Source organism: Acinonyx jubatus, chromosome E1, assembly GCF_027475565.1.
Source record: "Acinonyx jubatus isolate Ajub_Pintada_27869175 chromosome E1, VMU_Ajub_asm_v1.0, whole genome shotgun sequence".
Taxonomy (NCBI): Eukaryota; Metazoa; Chordata; class Mammalia; order Carnivora; family Felidae; genus Acinonyx; species Acinonyx jubatus.
In genome coordinates, this window is record NC_069397.1 from 43,920,405 (window position 1) to 43,936,857 (window position 16,453).

General features: G+C 36.6%; 1 protein-coding gene across 1 annotated transcript in view; it reads left to right on the top strand.

The window, feature by feature from the left end:
- The first annotated feature begins 6,771 nt into the window (after positions 1-6,771).
- The window catches only part of LOC128313406 (uncharacterized), a 37,149-nt gene continuing 27,467 nt past the window's right edge, over positions 6,772-16,453 (top strand). The window contains exons 1-5 of the mRNA XM_053211849.1: positions 6,772-7,043; positions 7,869-7,973; positions 9,121-9,174; positions 9,768-9,871; positions 15,179-15,232. Of these exons, the coding sequence (XP_053067824.1) occupies positions 9,811-9,871; positions 15,179-15,232 (115 nt within the window). The 5' untranslated portion in view covers positions 6,772-7,043; positions 7,869-7,973; positions 9,121-9,174; positions 9,768-9,810. The remainder of the gene's footprint in view (positions 7,044-7,868; positions 7,974-9,120; positions 9,175-9,767; positions 9,872-15,178; positions 15,233-16,453) is intronic.

Genomic DNA, 16,453 nt, shown 5'->3' on the forward strand with positions numbered 1-16,453 from the left:
TCAGAATGTGAGGTTTATAAAGCAAACACCTCCCTAGTTAATCAGACACATAAAGGCTGAGCCTGCATATTTATTAAAGTTTGGGTTTCACCTGCAAGTCTGGGATGATTTGCATATCTATCTCCAGATCATTCCTTCCTTGGTGAATTTTGAAAAGGTACAAGTTGATAGAGTGATGCATAGAACTGGGATTGGAAGGAACTTAATTTCATCATGTAGAAAGGGGTGAGGATCTGGTTCCCAGGTTATAAGGTCACCTCCCAGCTGATGGGCGTGAGGACTGCCAGAGGTTTGGCTAAGCTGGGCCTCCAGGACCCATGTGAGCTGATGTTGGAGAAACCAGTAGCCAGCCAGCACCACTCATCATCTAGCCCCCCGACCCCATAGTGATTGACTTCTCTGTTAGTCCTAGTGGGAGAATAATAGTAACAATAGTAGCAACAATAGCACTAGCATACTAGTTTATAAATCAGAGGCTCACCTCACTGTGATAGGATTTTCATCCCAGTTTCATCTATAAAGAGATATTTATTGTAAGCATCCACAGGCAAGACAATTCACAGGGCCCCCAGTGCAGGGACCTGGCTGCTTGGGGGCACGACATCCCTCTAGGAGCAGGTCTCATTTATTTCATATCTCCTCTCTTTGTCTCAGCAATTAACTTCTCCATTTTTTTGGTTTTTAATCTCTTTGCCAAAACTTCCTCTATTTCTTCAGCTCATGTACATGACTGAAGCAGTACCAAAATGTGTCCTCAGTTTCAACTTTTAGATCGAAATAACTAACAAAATGTAGACTGATCCCTTTGTTTTTGTTTTGTTTGTTTTGGTTTTTAATTTTTTTAACGTTTATTTATTTTTGAGACAGAGAGAGACAGAGCATGAATGGGGGAGGGGCAGAGAGAGAGGGAGACACAGAATCGGAAGCAGGCTCCAGGCTCTGGGCATCAGCCCAGAGCCCGACGCGGGGCTCGAACTCACGGAGCGTGAGATCGTGACCTGAGCTGAAGTCGGACGCTTACCGACTGAGCCACCCAGGCGCCCCTAGACAGATCCCTTTGATCCATACTGAATTAGAAATACAGAGAGAGATAGAGAGAAGAAGATAGAGAGAGAAGAGTAAGTGAAAAAGAGAGAGGAAGTGAGTGGGAGAAAGAGAGAGAAGGAGAAAGAGAGAAAGTAAAGAGGGAGAGAGAGGGAGGGAGGGAGAGAGAGGAGAAAGTGAAAGGGAGACAGAGAGGAGAGAGAGAGGGAAAGAGGAGGGAGGAGAGAAGTGAGAGGGAGACAGATGGAGAAAGAGAGAAAGGGGATAGAGAGAGAGAGGGAGGGAGGTAGGGAGGGCCAAGGGAGGAGAGAGAGAGAGTGGAGAGAGAGAAGGGCAGACAGAAAGAGAAGGGAGAGAAAGAGAGAAAAGGGAGGGAGAGACAGAAAGAGAGAGATGGGTGGAAAAGGAGAAGGAGAAAGGGAAAAGAGAGAGAGAGACAAGAGGCAGAGAAAGAGAGAGAGAGAGGAAGAGGGAGAGGGAGGGAGGGAGGGAGAGAGAGTTTCATGGGCCTTTGTTTTGGAGGTCTGGTGTCCTCCACCCACCCATGGTCATAGTCAATTCTATGTAGGTCAGGTGTGACTTTATGGGCATTATTATCAGTAATACCAATATTTACAACAGTAATAACACTATTTATTGGTTCACCCAGTGTACTAAATTGCTTCATGTAATTATCTCATTTAATTTTCATAACAAAAACAGCAGCAAATATTGTCCTATTTTCACAGGGGTTAGAGGCTGGGATTTTAGGAGTGAAGTAATTTGCCCATTGTCCCAACAGGTAGGTATTGTGGCTGCAATGGAACCCACAATTGTCCAGCCACAAAGTGCTTTGCTTGCTCAGGAAGATATCCCCTGATTTTCATGTTTACTCTCTAAGGATCATTTTCCTAAGGTTAAAATAATGCGTTGAATGATGATACATAATGTCAAAGAGCTTATTCAGCTCATAAATTATGGGGGGAACCATAAAATTGTCAACCATCTGAAAGAGCATTTGAGGAGCTAGGTCTTTATAGGTCGTTTAATAAGAAACATCAGAATTATTTTGCTCGGTTAATACAAAAACTAGTTCATGTCCTAGCAGGATCCCATGAAGTGTGTGACTTCTTGGGTTGTGTGGGGTGGGGGGGGGTGTATATAGCAGGAGGGTGGGTGTGTGCGGGTGGGGGAGCGGGGAAGGAGTGAGGAGAATGTTTGTGTAATGGGCTCAATCTTATTGAGGGAACCATTTTGCCACAGTGGGTGTTTGCTTCCTCTGTGTTGGTCCATTCTGCGTGATGTACAGTTTTAGCTTTAGGAGATAGCCTTATTTCCTCAATTCAGTTTTTGTGGAAACGACATTGTGTACAAAACTGCTACTAGATAAAGTATCGTGGGGATATTGAAGGGCATAGTGGTAACAAACAAGGTTTGTCAAAAACTCAAGCATATGATAGTACCCCGTCCTCTGAAATCCTTTCTTGGGAAAAAAATGGGTATAAATAAATGGATAAAATGAAAGATCACACATACTCCCTTCAATAAATAGTGGCTGCTGTTATCATGATGTTGCGTTGACCCACTCACCTGCATGGTCAGCTATTCTGAAACCTGTTTCTTTTTCCGCAAAATAAACACATAATATGTAGATATTTAAATGACAATGAAAACCATGCTTACCCTGATATCTGAAATGATCACTCTACCCACAGAATACTTGCTTTGGAAGTCAAACTAAGATGGTAGGAAATAAAGTAAAAATGTATAAACTGGTAGGTCAACCATGGCACTTAGCAACAACCACAAAGGCCCACCTACCTAATCCTTGCCCAATGTTGCCCCCTCTCCTCGCCCCCGCCTCACTCTCCTCTGGCCTCATGTCTAGACAGAGGACAATTCCTTCTTATAACCTCTCCTGCTCTGATGGTCTGATGACACTAGTCCATAACAGAATGCAATGGCCCTCTTGTGTGTCCTGCATTATGGTGAGGCCTCATTCCCTGAGACCAAGGCCTTAGTTTTTTTTTTCATTTAATTAATAAATTTTAAAAATGAAAACAAATACGATTAAATACTTAACCAGAAAAAAAGAAAATTGAATCAGACCATAATCCATATTCAAATTCTAAATAAATGTTGATAAACTATTAATCTTTGTTTATAGGTTTATGACTGCTATAATATTATTCATAAACTATACCTTTTGATGTCCCCCTTTATATCTGTTTAATGATTTGACTCCAAGTTATACTTTGATATTAATAACTGATGGTACTGGTTTCTTTTTGCTTGTATATATGCCTCATATATCTTTGCCCATTCCTCTGTTTTCAATCTTCTTATCATTTGGTTGAAATATATTTTGCGAAATCATTATATAGCTGGGTTTTTAAGGAACCCATCTGACAATCGTTCCTTTTTTATTTTTTTTATTAAAAAAATTTTTTTTAAGTTTATTCATTCTTGAGAGAGAGAGAGAGAGAGAGAGACAGAGCACAAGCATGGGAGGGGCTGAGAGAAAGGGAGACACAGAATCCGAAGCTGGCTTCAGGCTCTGAGCTGTCAGCACAGAGCCTGATGCGGGACTCGAACTCACGAACTGCCAAGATCATGACCTGAGCCGAAGTCAGACACTTAACCAAGCCACCCAGATGCCCCTATCATTCCTTTTTTTTTTTTTTTTTTTTTTTTTTTGTAATGTTTATTTATTTTTGACAGAGAGAGAGAGAGAGAGAGAGAGAGAGAGAGAGAGAGAGAGAGACGGAGCATGAGCGGGGGAGGGGCAGAGAGAGAGGGAGACACAGAATCTGAAACAGGCTCCAGGCTCTGAGCGGTCAGCACAGAGCCCCACGAGGGGCTCCAACTCACAGACGGCGAGATCATGACCTGAGCCGAAGTCGGACGCTCAACCGACTGAGCCACCCAGGCGCCCCTATCGTTCCTTTTTTAATGAGAAATTTCAGTTTGCTCCGATTTGGTGTAATACTGGATATATTTAATTTTATTTATTTAATCTTATGTTTATTATTTATTTTCTGTTTTTTTTCTTTTTTCTTAGGCTTATTATCACTGGTTTGTTCAAGTTGTCATTCATTATGTTTGTTTTCTTCCTAATTAATTCTGAAGTTTCAGAGGAGGGTCACATTTCATCAAGTCTTACATTTCTTTTCCTCCCATTCACTGTCATACTTACATATAATAACTATTACTGGCAATAAAATACTACTTTATTCTCCATCAAGATAGCCTTTCCGATCAAATATTTCATTTCACTTTTATCCCTTCCCTCTCACCCCCCACGCAATCACGATAAGGGCAAACTTTTAGAAGACTCTTATTCCTCCTACCATTTCCCCCACTCCCCACCATGAGACCTTGGGAATGTCTTTTACTTCCCCAACCATACAGTTTTAACTCCCACAAACAAACAACTCATAAAATTTCTCTTAGGGGTGTCTGGGTGGCTCATTCAGTTAAGCATCCAACTTTTGATTTCTCCTCAGGTCATGATCTCACAGTTGTGAGATTGAGCCCTGCATTGGGCTCTGCACTGAGCACAGAACCTTCTTAAGATTCTCTCCCTCTCCCTCTGCCCCTTCTCTGCTTGCTGTGTGTGTGTGTGTGTGTGTGTGTGTGTGTGTGTGTGTGTGTGTGTTTCTCTCTCTCTCTCTCAATAATAAAAAAAAACTATCTTAAATAATTTCCTTTCTATTTCAAGATTCTTTATTTAACACTTAATATTACACATTCCATAAAAGATTACTTTCAAACTTCTAGAAAAGAAGGAAACATCTGTTTTGACATCTCTGTATTTCTACCACCTCAGGAGCATATATGTTTCTGCCCACCTATCTTCTTCCTTCGTGCTCTTTTAGGAGTCAGAGGAACTGGAATGCCCTCATGCTGGCCTCTACTGATCTTCACCAGGGTCTTCAGGATTCTAAATGCCAAGCTTTTCCCCAGATCTATTACTTTCTAGTTCTCTTCGTGCACTCTGACACCTCTCTGGTGCTTCCCTAGTTGAGAGGGGAAAGAATCCCATGCCCATTCTTCTTCCAGGACACAACCAGAGCTGAAGGTTTGACATAGCCCTGGCAGCCTAGAGAGACCAGCAGCATTTGAATTTCAAAGGCAGACAGCTTTGAGGTGGTAGTTAAAGGCATATGAGCCATGTTCCAGTCTCCATGTTCACAGAAGCCCTTCCAAAATTTTTATTAAAGTAAATACAAAAGAGTAAGAATAACATTATAAATAAAGGAAAATGATCAACTTCAGTTTAAAAAAATTCCCTTGTCACAGAGATGTTTTAAATCTTACTAGTAGATTCCTCCTCTGCTGAGAGGAACTTGGAATATTTTAATGGAACAGAATTCCCTCCCAATTAGACGGCCTATGGCAGAGAGCCCTTTCATCTTGGGTCAGAATTTTCCCAGTAATAAGCCAGATGGGCAAAGGAAAGGATGAACAGAAAACCACAGTGACCCATGTACAAAGCCAGGCCAAAAATTGTAATCCTCTCCAAGGATCCCATCTCTTTTTCATGACAGACTTGATTACTTGTAATGACCCAGGTAAACCAGCACACATTTTCCATTTTGCCCTGACCTGTAGTTGGTATTGACGCAGAAGTTATTAGTGGCTAAGAATACTTTAAGAGACAAAGAATAAGGTCCAAAAATTCTCACCACAGAATTAGCAACATTATTGGTAATTGATACACTTTTCTGGCTATTCTTTGAGTATTTTGTAGGCACTCAAAAACAAGTTTGTTGAATTCATGAATAACTACATGTTACACCGTGTTTCCTATAACACTAGGTTATAGCTAGATTTTCTCATCAACATGGAGTATTATTTTACTGTGGGGAAAAAAGCACTTTTCAGAAACTAAATGACGGGAATTAGCCACTTTTCTTCCCTGAGCATAATATATTGGAAATATTGGAGTATTACTTGTTTCAGGAAATAATTGTGCTTATTATCATTCAAGCTGACATCTTTCTTCTTCTGCCTTCTTTTTTTTTTAATGTTTATTTATTTTTGAGAGAGAGATGGAGAGACAGAGCATGAGGAAGGGAGGGGCAGAGAGAGAGGGAACCACAGAATCCAAAGCAGGCTCCAGGCTCTGAGCTGTCAGCACAGAGCCTGATGCAGGACTCGAACTCATGAACCGTGAGATCATGACCTGAGCCAAAGTCAGCTGCTCAACCAACTGAGCCATCCAGGTGCCCCTCTTCGTCTACCTTCTTATGAAGGGTGTAGCAAAGGTTAAGTTTTAGTGTGTGTGCACTTGTGTGTGATGTGCACGTGCGTGTGTGTGTGTGTGTGTAACCAGTTTTTATATTTTTTATATTGAGGTATAACTGACATATAACATTACATTCAGGCATAATGATTCAATATTTGTATATATTGCAAAATGATTACCATATTAAGTCTAGTTAACATCCATCATAATATACAGTTACAAATATTTTTTGTTTTGATGAGAACTTTTAAGATCTCTCAGGGTGCCTGGGTGGCTCAGACGATTGAGCATCCGACTCTGGATTTCAGCTCAGGTCACAATCCCAGGATATTGGGATTGAGCCCCGCATCAGGCTCCATACTGAGCTTGAAGCCTGCTTGGGATTCTCTCTCTCTTTCTCTCTCTCTCCCTCTCTCTCTGCCCTTCTCCCCTGCCTGCTCTCTCTTTGTCTCTCTCTCTCTCAAAGGAAAAAAAAAACGTTAAAAAAATTAAGATCTACTCTCTTAGCAACTTTCAAATATTAATATTTCAGTATTAACTATAGTCATCATGCTGTGTATTAAACCCCATGACTTATTTTGTAACTAAATGTGTGTACCTGCAAAAGGTTAAATTTTCTAAAGCAAATAAATACTGCTAAGTTGTTCTGCTCTGTGCAACACATTTTCTTGGTCTCATTGTCATGTTTCTATCCAATTTATTCCTTGCCTTACAGTTAAAGGCAAGGTTGATCTGGAAAAGCTGATGAATGAAGTGAAATCTTTTTCGGGTGAGTAAGACATTACTTAAACATTTTTAATTAAATTCTAACCCTATGTTATATTTTGCATAGTGTTTTCCCAATATTATATCATAAATTTATTAATGTTGATATTTTACATATTTTCATGAAGTATTTCCATTCAACTTTACTTCACCCTTTGACTTTGAATTATCTAGCATTTGGCTACAAAAGAAAATGGTGATATTTAAGTAATAATGATAATTTTTTGTAGTTTCTGAGAGTATTCTATTGATCCTAACCAGTGTTTAAATCAGAGGTTTAACAAACGGGCCACCCATGAATTGAATCCAGTCTGCAGTCAAGTTTTGTAAGATAAGGCAACACTGGCCCTACATTTCCTCACCACAGTAACTGATGTATTTTCTCTTGGGACAAGGCATGTGCTAGTTTCACTCATTCCTTCTTTGTCTAGGCTCCTATAAGCTTTTGAGTTAATGACTACTGGCTTGAGTAGCCAAATAGGTAGGCACAGAATATAGGAAGATGAATAAGTTTAGCAAATATTCTGCTTTAAATAATAATCACATGACTCAACATTAAAAAGAGAAAAACAGATTAAATATCCTAAATTACTAGCCAATTATATAACCTGATTTTCTTCTATGGTGTCTTGCCATTAGTCTTCGGAGGCCACTCTGTCTTTATGAGGAATCAAGGAATAAGTTTTGCCTCATTATTCTTAAAAACTATTAGAATATATGAGAATATGAAAGTGAGGATGGTATTCTTATAAGTCAGCCTTTTCATTATTTTGGATCATTCTAATGTCCTAAAATTTCCATGTGTCAACAATCCCTTTTTCTTTCAAAGGAGACAAAGTTGATGCCAATAGACTTGAAAGTGTTTTCGAAAACTTGGGGATTAAGCTCACACCTAATGAACATTTGAACTTGCTGAAGACACTGCTACTTGATGGTGAGTCGTATGGGTGCTATTTTGGTGTTTTAGAAAGACTAGTTTTGTAGAAGTATATGAAAAATTACAAAATAAACTAAAAATGCTTGAAAACTGTTAAAAAGCTAATGCAAATACACAGAAAAATCTCACCACTTGGATTTTGATTTAAAAATCATCTGTCTAAAAATAAAAAATAAAATAAAATAAATTAACAAATAAAAAAAATAAAAATCATCTGTCTAAGCCTTTTCAGTTATAAGTTGCTATCAAAGGAAAAATTCACTACTCAGCCCTCAGGTTACTGATCAGCTGGATTTGTAAAAAAAAAAAAAAAAAAAAAAAAAAAGCATTTAAAAAAAAAGAAAAAAGAGAGAGAGGAAAGTGTCCAGTTTTCCCAGCACCAACTAATAATGTAGTTGTGTGTTTCTGCAGCTTCGAATATATAGTTTATCAATAAGTGGGTAATATGGTACGTTGAGAAAAGGCCATAGTTCTTAACTACACCAAAAAATTTCATAAAAAATGCTTTTAATCCTCTAACCCAAAGATAATCATTATTAATATTTTCATACATTTCCTTCTAGTGCACAGTAGATACTAGATTGATAGATAATATTTATATGTTATTAATTTATTTATAACTGTTATGTCTTCACAATGGTAACGTGTGTATTTATCATAGAAATCTTGATAGTGTAGATAAGTGAAAATAAAACCTCTCTATTCCCAACTCAAAGTGATAGCTACTGTGAAAAATGAGATGTATATTTTACAGTTTTCCATCTTTGAATATATGTCCTTTTTTTATTTGACAGCCTTGTGGATAAATCTTTGTAAGCATTCTGAAATCTTTTGAGATGAAATTCCTTTAAGTAGACTTACAGAATGGAAGATATTTTGTCTTCTCACTTGCCTTCCAGAATATTTATAATTTGAAGTCCCACAAACAGTATTTGAAGATGTTATTGTCCCTACATTCTCAATACAGAACAACAACAACAAAAAAGAGTATCTCATGATTATGATTTCCAATTTGCTCCTTTACCCCTGAGAGCAAGCATTTTGGTATATCTATTTATCTGTTTGTAATTTGAAATGTTCCTTACTCAAAGATTTCTAAAGTCTTTCTTTCTGACTCTGTTTTCAAAATACCCATTTTTTATAGCTGATGGAAAAGTGTATAAGAAAAGGTTGATGAAGGGCATAAAGTCTCTCAAACGTGAGTAAGAAGCACTGTGAAAAGACAGAATCTGAAACCTTTAGTTGTATTGTTAAAATAGGAATCATCCTTTCCTATATAAGTGTGTCTTTATTTATGTTTCTTTAGTAGATCTGCATTTTATCAGGTAAACCAAGTAGTTTCCTGCACTAATACTTTACAGAAAGTGTTAAACTGTCTGGGATTTTCCTACCTGAGCCCCAAAGAAACAAAATAAAGTATGAAGCAAAAGGTGAAGAATGAATGCTGCCAGATAAAGATTTCAATCAAAAGTAAAGGCAAATAATTTGAAAGCGCAGGCAACAAAAATACCTCTTGTTTTATGAATATTATGTCAGTCACCTCTAGCTCTGGCTTTTCAGAATCCTAACATAAAAGTGAAAGGAAGTTTATTGTCCTATTAACTGAACAAAACTGGATTTTTGGTGTTTGCCTTGAAAATCTTAACAATAATGCTAAGAAATATGTGAAATGTTCCTTATTCTAATAAAACATATGCTTGATAAAGAGGAAAAATAACACAGTAGAGTGAATGCACGGTCCCAGTTTTAGAAAGATTGTTTTACTATATTCCTTTCCTGCTCCTTACTTAGGAGGCAGTGTTGATGTCAGTAAGCTGGACACTCTTTTAGAAACATGGGAATCAGCATCACAGAAGGAGAATTCATGGATCTGATAGAAAGATTGCCAGATGATGGTGAGCACTGACATTCCCCCTTTACTTTTTAAGAGATATTTATTGTTTTCATGTTTATTGAGATGCAGTCAACATAGAACGTTGTGTAAGTTTAAGGTGTAAACCTGTTGATTTTATATACTTGTATATTGCAAAATGTTTATGCCATAACTAACACCCCTGTTGCATCACATAATTACCTTTCTTTTTTATAGTGAAAACATTTACGATCTACTCTCTTAGGAACTTTCAAGTATGTAAGACAGTGTTATTAACTATAATCACCATTCTGTATTGTAGTCTCAGAATTTACTCACATTAGAAATGGGAGTTTGTACCTTTAACCTAACATCTCCCCATTTCCCCACCTCCTCCCTCAGCCCCTCATAACCACAATTTTACTGTTTCTGTGAGTTCAGCTTTTTTAGATTCCACATACAAGTGATATCATATAGTATTGGTCTTTCTCTGTCCAACTTATTTCACTTAGCACAATGCCTTCAAAGTTTTTCCATGTCACAAATGGCAAGATTTCCTTTTTTCTCATGGCTGAATAATTTTCTATTGTATATAATATACCACATCTTTCTCTAATCATCTGTTGACAGAGACATATCTTGGTTATTGTGATTAATGTTTCAATGAACATGGGAGTGCAGATATCTTTTTGAAATCCTCTTTCAAAGTGGGATTTTGAATCATATGCTGTGGGATTGCTGGATTATATGGTAACTCTATTTTTCATTACTTGAGGAACCTCTATACTGTTTTCCACAGTGGTTGCACCAATTTATATTCCCACCAACGGTGAACAAGGGTTTCCCTTTCTCCACATCTCCATCAACATTTGTTATCTCTTATCTTTTTGATGATAGCCATTCTAACAAGTGTGAGGTGATATCTCATTATGGTTTTGATTTGCATTTCCCTGATGATTAGTCATTTTGAGCACCTTTTCATGGACCTATTGGCCATTTGTGTGTATTCTTTAAAAAGATGGCCATTCAATTTCTTTGCCCATTTTTTCCCTGGATTTTTGGGGGTTTTGCTACTGAATGTACAAGTTCCTTATATAGTTTGAATATTAACCTCTTACCAGAAATGCAGTTTGAAAATATTTTCTCTCATTCTGTAAGTTGCCTATCCATTTGGTTGATTGTTTCTTTTTCTGGGCCGAAGCCTTTTGGTGTGATGTAGTCCCACTTAGTAATTTTTTCTTTTCTTTTTCTTTCTCTTTCTTTCTTTTTTTTTTTTTTGCTTGTGCTTTTTGTGTCCTATCTAAAAAAATAATTGCCAAGACTCATGTCAAGGAGCTTTCTTCCCTATGTTTTCTTCTGGAAGTTTTACAGTTTTCAGGTCCTACATTTAAGTCTTTAATCCATTTCAAGTTCATTTTTGTGAGTGGTATAAGATTATGGCACAGTTTCATTCTTTTGCGTGTGGTTATCCAGTTTTCCCAATACCATCATATCAGAGACTATCCTTTCCCTATTGACTATTCTTGGCTGCCTTGTTGACAGTTGACTGTACATGTGAAGTTTTATTTCCAAGCTCTCAATTCTGTTCTCTTGGCCCATGTATCTATTTTTATGCTGTACCATACTGCTTGATGAGCCTTGTAATAATAGTTTGAAATCAAGAAGGGTAATGCCTCCAGCCTAGTTCTTCTTTCTCAGTATTGCTTTGGCTGTTCAGGGTCCTTTGTGGTTCCATATAAATTAAGGATTTTTTTGTATGTCTATGAAAAAAATACCATTGAAATTTTTATAGAAATTGGATTGAATCTATAAATGACTTTTGGTAGTATAGACATTTTAACAATATTAATTTTTCTGACCCACGAATATGAGATATATTTCCATTTGCTTGTGTCTTCTTCGATTTCTTTCATCAAGGTTTTGTAGTTTTCATTATATAGATCTTCCACCTCCTTATTTAAATTTATTCCAAAGGGGCGCCTGGGTGACTCAGTCAGTTAAGTGTCGAACTCTCAATCTCAGTTCAGGTCTTGATCTCCGGGATGTGAGTTCAGGCCCCACATTGGGCTCCGCAGTGGTTGTGAAGCCTATTTGTAGATAGATAGATAGATAGATAGATAGATAGATAGATAGATAGATAGATAGATACATACATACTTACATACATACATACATACATTTATTCCCAAATATCTTGTTTTTTTTATGCTATTGTGAGTGGTATTGTTTTCTTTATATCTTTTTCAGATATTTCATTGTTAGTGTATAGAAATGCAACTGATTTCATTATGCTGATTTTGTGTCCTGCAACTTTACTAAACTCATTGATTAGTTCTAACAGTTTTTTGGTGGAGTCTTCAGGACTTTCTATATATAAGATGATATAATCTGCAAACAAAGATAATTATGCTTCTTCCTTTCCTATTTGGATGCTTTTTCTTCCCCTGGACTGATTGCTCTAGAATAGACTTCCAGTATTGTGTTGAGTAGAGGTGGTGAGAATGTGTACCCTTGTCTTGTTCACAAGGCTCATTTTCTTATAGGCTTTTCTTTTCACTTCAAACCAGTGGGTTGAGTTTTTTTTAATAAAATAGAATAAAATAGTAAAGCTAGATATTGTTTCATGAGTCTTCATGATCACATGTGTGTGTGCGCACGTGCTCAGAGTTCTTAGTATGGTTTACAGTAAAAATTTTTGAAAATCACTGGCTTAAATGATAGTAATATAACAGTTCTATTTTCAGGCTCTTTCCACACTGTTCCTGTATGATTCCACTTAGCCATATGTATTTAAGATTTCAAGCCTTTTATCTCAAACCTATACTTATTTCATCCATTTCAGTTTAGGACAGTGAGGTCTTTTTATGTACCATGGCAGGGGCAAGATCTGATAATATAAAAATCTAGTTAAAGTAAGGAATAATAAAATTTATATATATATATACACACACACACACACACACACACGTATACATATACACATATACATATATATACATACCTTAAATTTATATATATATACATGTATACATATACATATATCCATATATATATACACATATGTGTGTGTATATATATATATATATATATATATATATATATATATACAAACATACCTTAAATGTTTTGTTTCCATGAAAAAATTGAGCCAATGCCATTTTAATTTAATGTAGCCATGCTCTTTGGAGATTTTCTTGCACAAATATACCCATTTGTCATCTATACTCCCATTTTCTGTTTCTCTCTTTTCTTAAGTTTTTTTAAAATTTATTTTGAGAGAGAGCATGCATGTGTGTGCATGAGCTGGGGAGGGACAGAGAGAGAGGGAGAAGAAGAGGAGGGAGGGAGGGAGAGAGAGAGAGAAAGAGAGAACCCCAAGCAGGCTCCACACTGTCAGCACAGAGCCTGTTGTGGGGTTCAACCTCATGAACTGTGAAATCATAATCTGAGCTGAAACCAAGAATTGGATGCTTAACTAGCTAAGCCATCCAGGCACCCCCATTTTCAGTTTCTCTTAAGTGGAGCAAAGTGCTTTTTTAAACGTTGAGCAGAATTTTCCATCAGAATCCATCTAGATCTTAATTCTTTCCCCAATTTTTTTATAGTTCTTTATCCACACCAAAATCAACACAACTATTTTTTAGCAATTTGCCTTTACATAAACTCTCTAAAACATTCAAATTTGTTTTTATGGTAATAACTCCCTTTTCCATTTATAGTTCCTCAGTTTATATAATGATTAAGTTATCAATTTAATAATAAGTACAACTCTTTATAAAAAGAAGCCTGGAAACAAGTTCAACAACTCAACCCATAAGAACACAAATGTGCTGGCTTACTAAAAGCGTAGCTTACTAGATATAAAAGTTTAGCATACCATCAGCATCAGTATGAATGATGAATATAGTTCAGGCCATCAGGTTGATTAAACGGAGATCAATTAAGAGATCTCCTATATCAACAAATCCGTATTGAGACATAGATTTCCCAGTGGAAATCCAAATTCAACATATGAAAAGTAAACTATTTTCCCTGTTAAATTCATTCCTAGTTATTTTCTTATTTCTCTGCTGCTGTCATCTACCCACAATTGCCCATGAAATAAGCCACAAACTATCTTTGACTTATGTTCCCTCATTTTCCCTCCTAAATATATCCCAAAGACATATTCTCTGACTTTGCTACCCTACTGATGAATCTTCATCACCCTTCACTTACTGCTACAGAAGGCTCCCGATTGGTGTAACAGCCACTGGTCACACTGCCTTAAATTCATTCCATACACACTAACCTGAATGACTTAACCAGAGTGAAAATCTGACTTTGTCATTCCTCCGATTAAAACCTTTCAATGGGGGTGCCTGGGTGGCTCAGTCAGTTAAGCGTCTGGCTCAGGTCATGATCTCACAGTTCCTGAGTTCAAGCCCTGTGTCAGGCCTTGCACTGTTAGCGTGGAGTCTGCTTGGGATAGTCTCTCTCTCTGCCCCTGGCCTGCTTGCGCTCTCTCTCTCTCTCTCTCCCTCTCTTTCTCTCTCTCTCTCTCTCTCTCAAAAATAAATAAATAATAAACATTAAGAAATTTTTTAATTAAAAAAATACTTTCAGTGAACCCCTCTTACCTGATATGCATTGAGTCTTGCAATATTCCAGACACAGTGCTAAGCATTTTTATGATAAATTAATTTATTCATTCATGTAATAATGTCTATTGAACACCTAACACCTAGCAGTCTCTATTTTAGCCTTAGGAATACAGCCATAAACAAAACAAAGTAATGTAAATTTTGTGGAGCCAAGATTTTTATCTTTGTTTTCCCCACTACTCTATTCCCAAATCCAGGCAATCTGATGTCAATGTCTGAACTGTTGGTTCCAACCAATCTCTTTCAAATCATCTTTCCACTCCCTACATGACATTTTTCCCTCAAGCAAAATTTAAAAGCTTTAGTTTTACCACACACTCTGCTCTTCATTGATCCTTTTCCTGAAATTTTTTGTCTTTCTCCAATGATAGAAAGCAACATAATACCACAAACAATGGTTTTAAATGTATACCAGTCATGTGTTATCAGCCATTCCTAAAGAAACATGGAGTTCGAAACAGAATGAATCCAAAAGACTGAAGAGGACATTTTACCTAAGATAAACTGTATGATTCAAACAATCTTAGTGTCCCTTGCAGATAATGGAGCTATCTATCAAAATCCAAGAATTATAAATTTAAAAAAGGACAAGATATAGTGAATGGCTTTCATCTAGGCTCTACTCTAGTTCATAATCTAAGTGTTTTATGCTTTATTTTTTTTGAGTTTGGATTTTTTCAGTGTCTAAATTTTGTCTTGACTTATAGATAAAGGGAAGGTCAAACTAGATACGTTGATTGAAGAATTGAGTTCTGTTTTAGGTAAGTGAAAAGTTACTTAATTCTTTACACGGTTCAAATGATATTTTCTACCATCCCTTTATTTGTTAATTTCACTATTTTAACCTTTCATTGATTAAATATTTCTACCTGCTTTGATAACCTATTTATTTTTGATAATCTGTGCTTTTGCAACAGAGGTACTAGGTCTTTACCTATGAGAAGAAATTTCAAAATTTAGGTTATAACTGAGATACTACATAATTATGTAGACATAATTATTTGAATAGGTCATCAACAACATAATTTTCTGTGCAGTGATATTAGCCTTATATTATTATATGTAGTATTTTCCTCCAACATTATGAAGATGTGCCTTTTATTATAAATAAGGAACAATATATATTTTTAAGTCTGGTATTCACTCCGCATAATACAGCAGGTGACCTTAGGTCTTTGTTTTTCATCTGGCAATAGAATATGGTACTGTCCAAATACATTTTGTTCTGTCTTTCACAATTGGTATTCTTTTGATAATGTTCTATTATAGCAACAGACTTTTCTTAATAATGTGAGAATGTTTTTATTCCTAATTCCACCGTTTGATCGTCACTCAACCAAAGCCCCAGGAGAGATTATCAGGAACTGTCCAGACCTTCACTATTGTTGATTTTCTTTGAGATGAGCGGACATCTGAATGTCAGGATAGTTTCATCCTGGTTTTGCCTCTGAATCATTTGTTTAATTATTTGTTCATACAGCAGCTACATAGAAGCATTTAAGACTCTGAAAAGCAGAACTCAAACAGCTGTGAGACAAACAAAACTAGCTGAAGGTGTTATAAGAAGGCAATGGAAGGCAGTCTAGAATCATGGTCCAGTATTTCTTAGGCCTGAAAGAAAACTAGTCCCAATAATGCCTTAAGTCTACCTTACATAATCAAGTTATCTTTTCTTAGATAAATTGGTCTATGGTATGAATCTAAGTACAATACGCACTATTAACAATGGGGCAAATCCCCCTCTAGTCAAAAGAAAATTGAAGGCAATTCTATCATTTATCCAGGGAATTTTACCTGGCTTATTGTACTGAATAATAGGGCATGGACTGTATGATATGCTAAGTCAGCCACAAATTTTTTTTATTACTGTAGATGGAATACATTATACTTAGGAATCTGTTCCACTAGATATTATTTATTTCCCCAGAAAAGCTTCTAATCTCATGGACTCTTTATAAGAAGACAAGGTCCATCAAGAATAT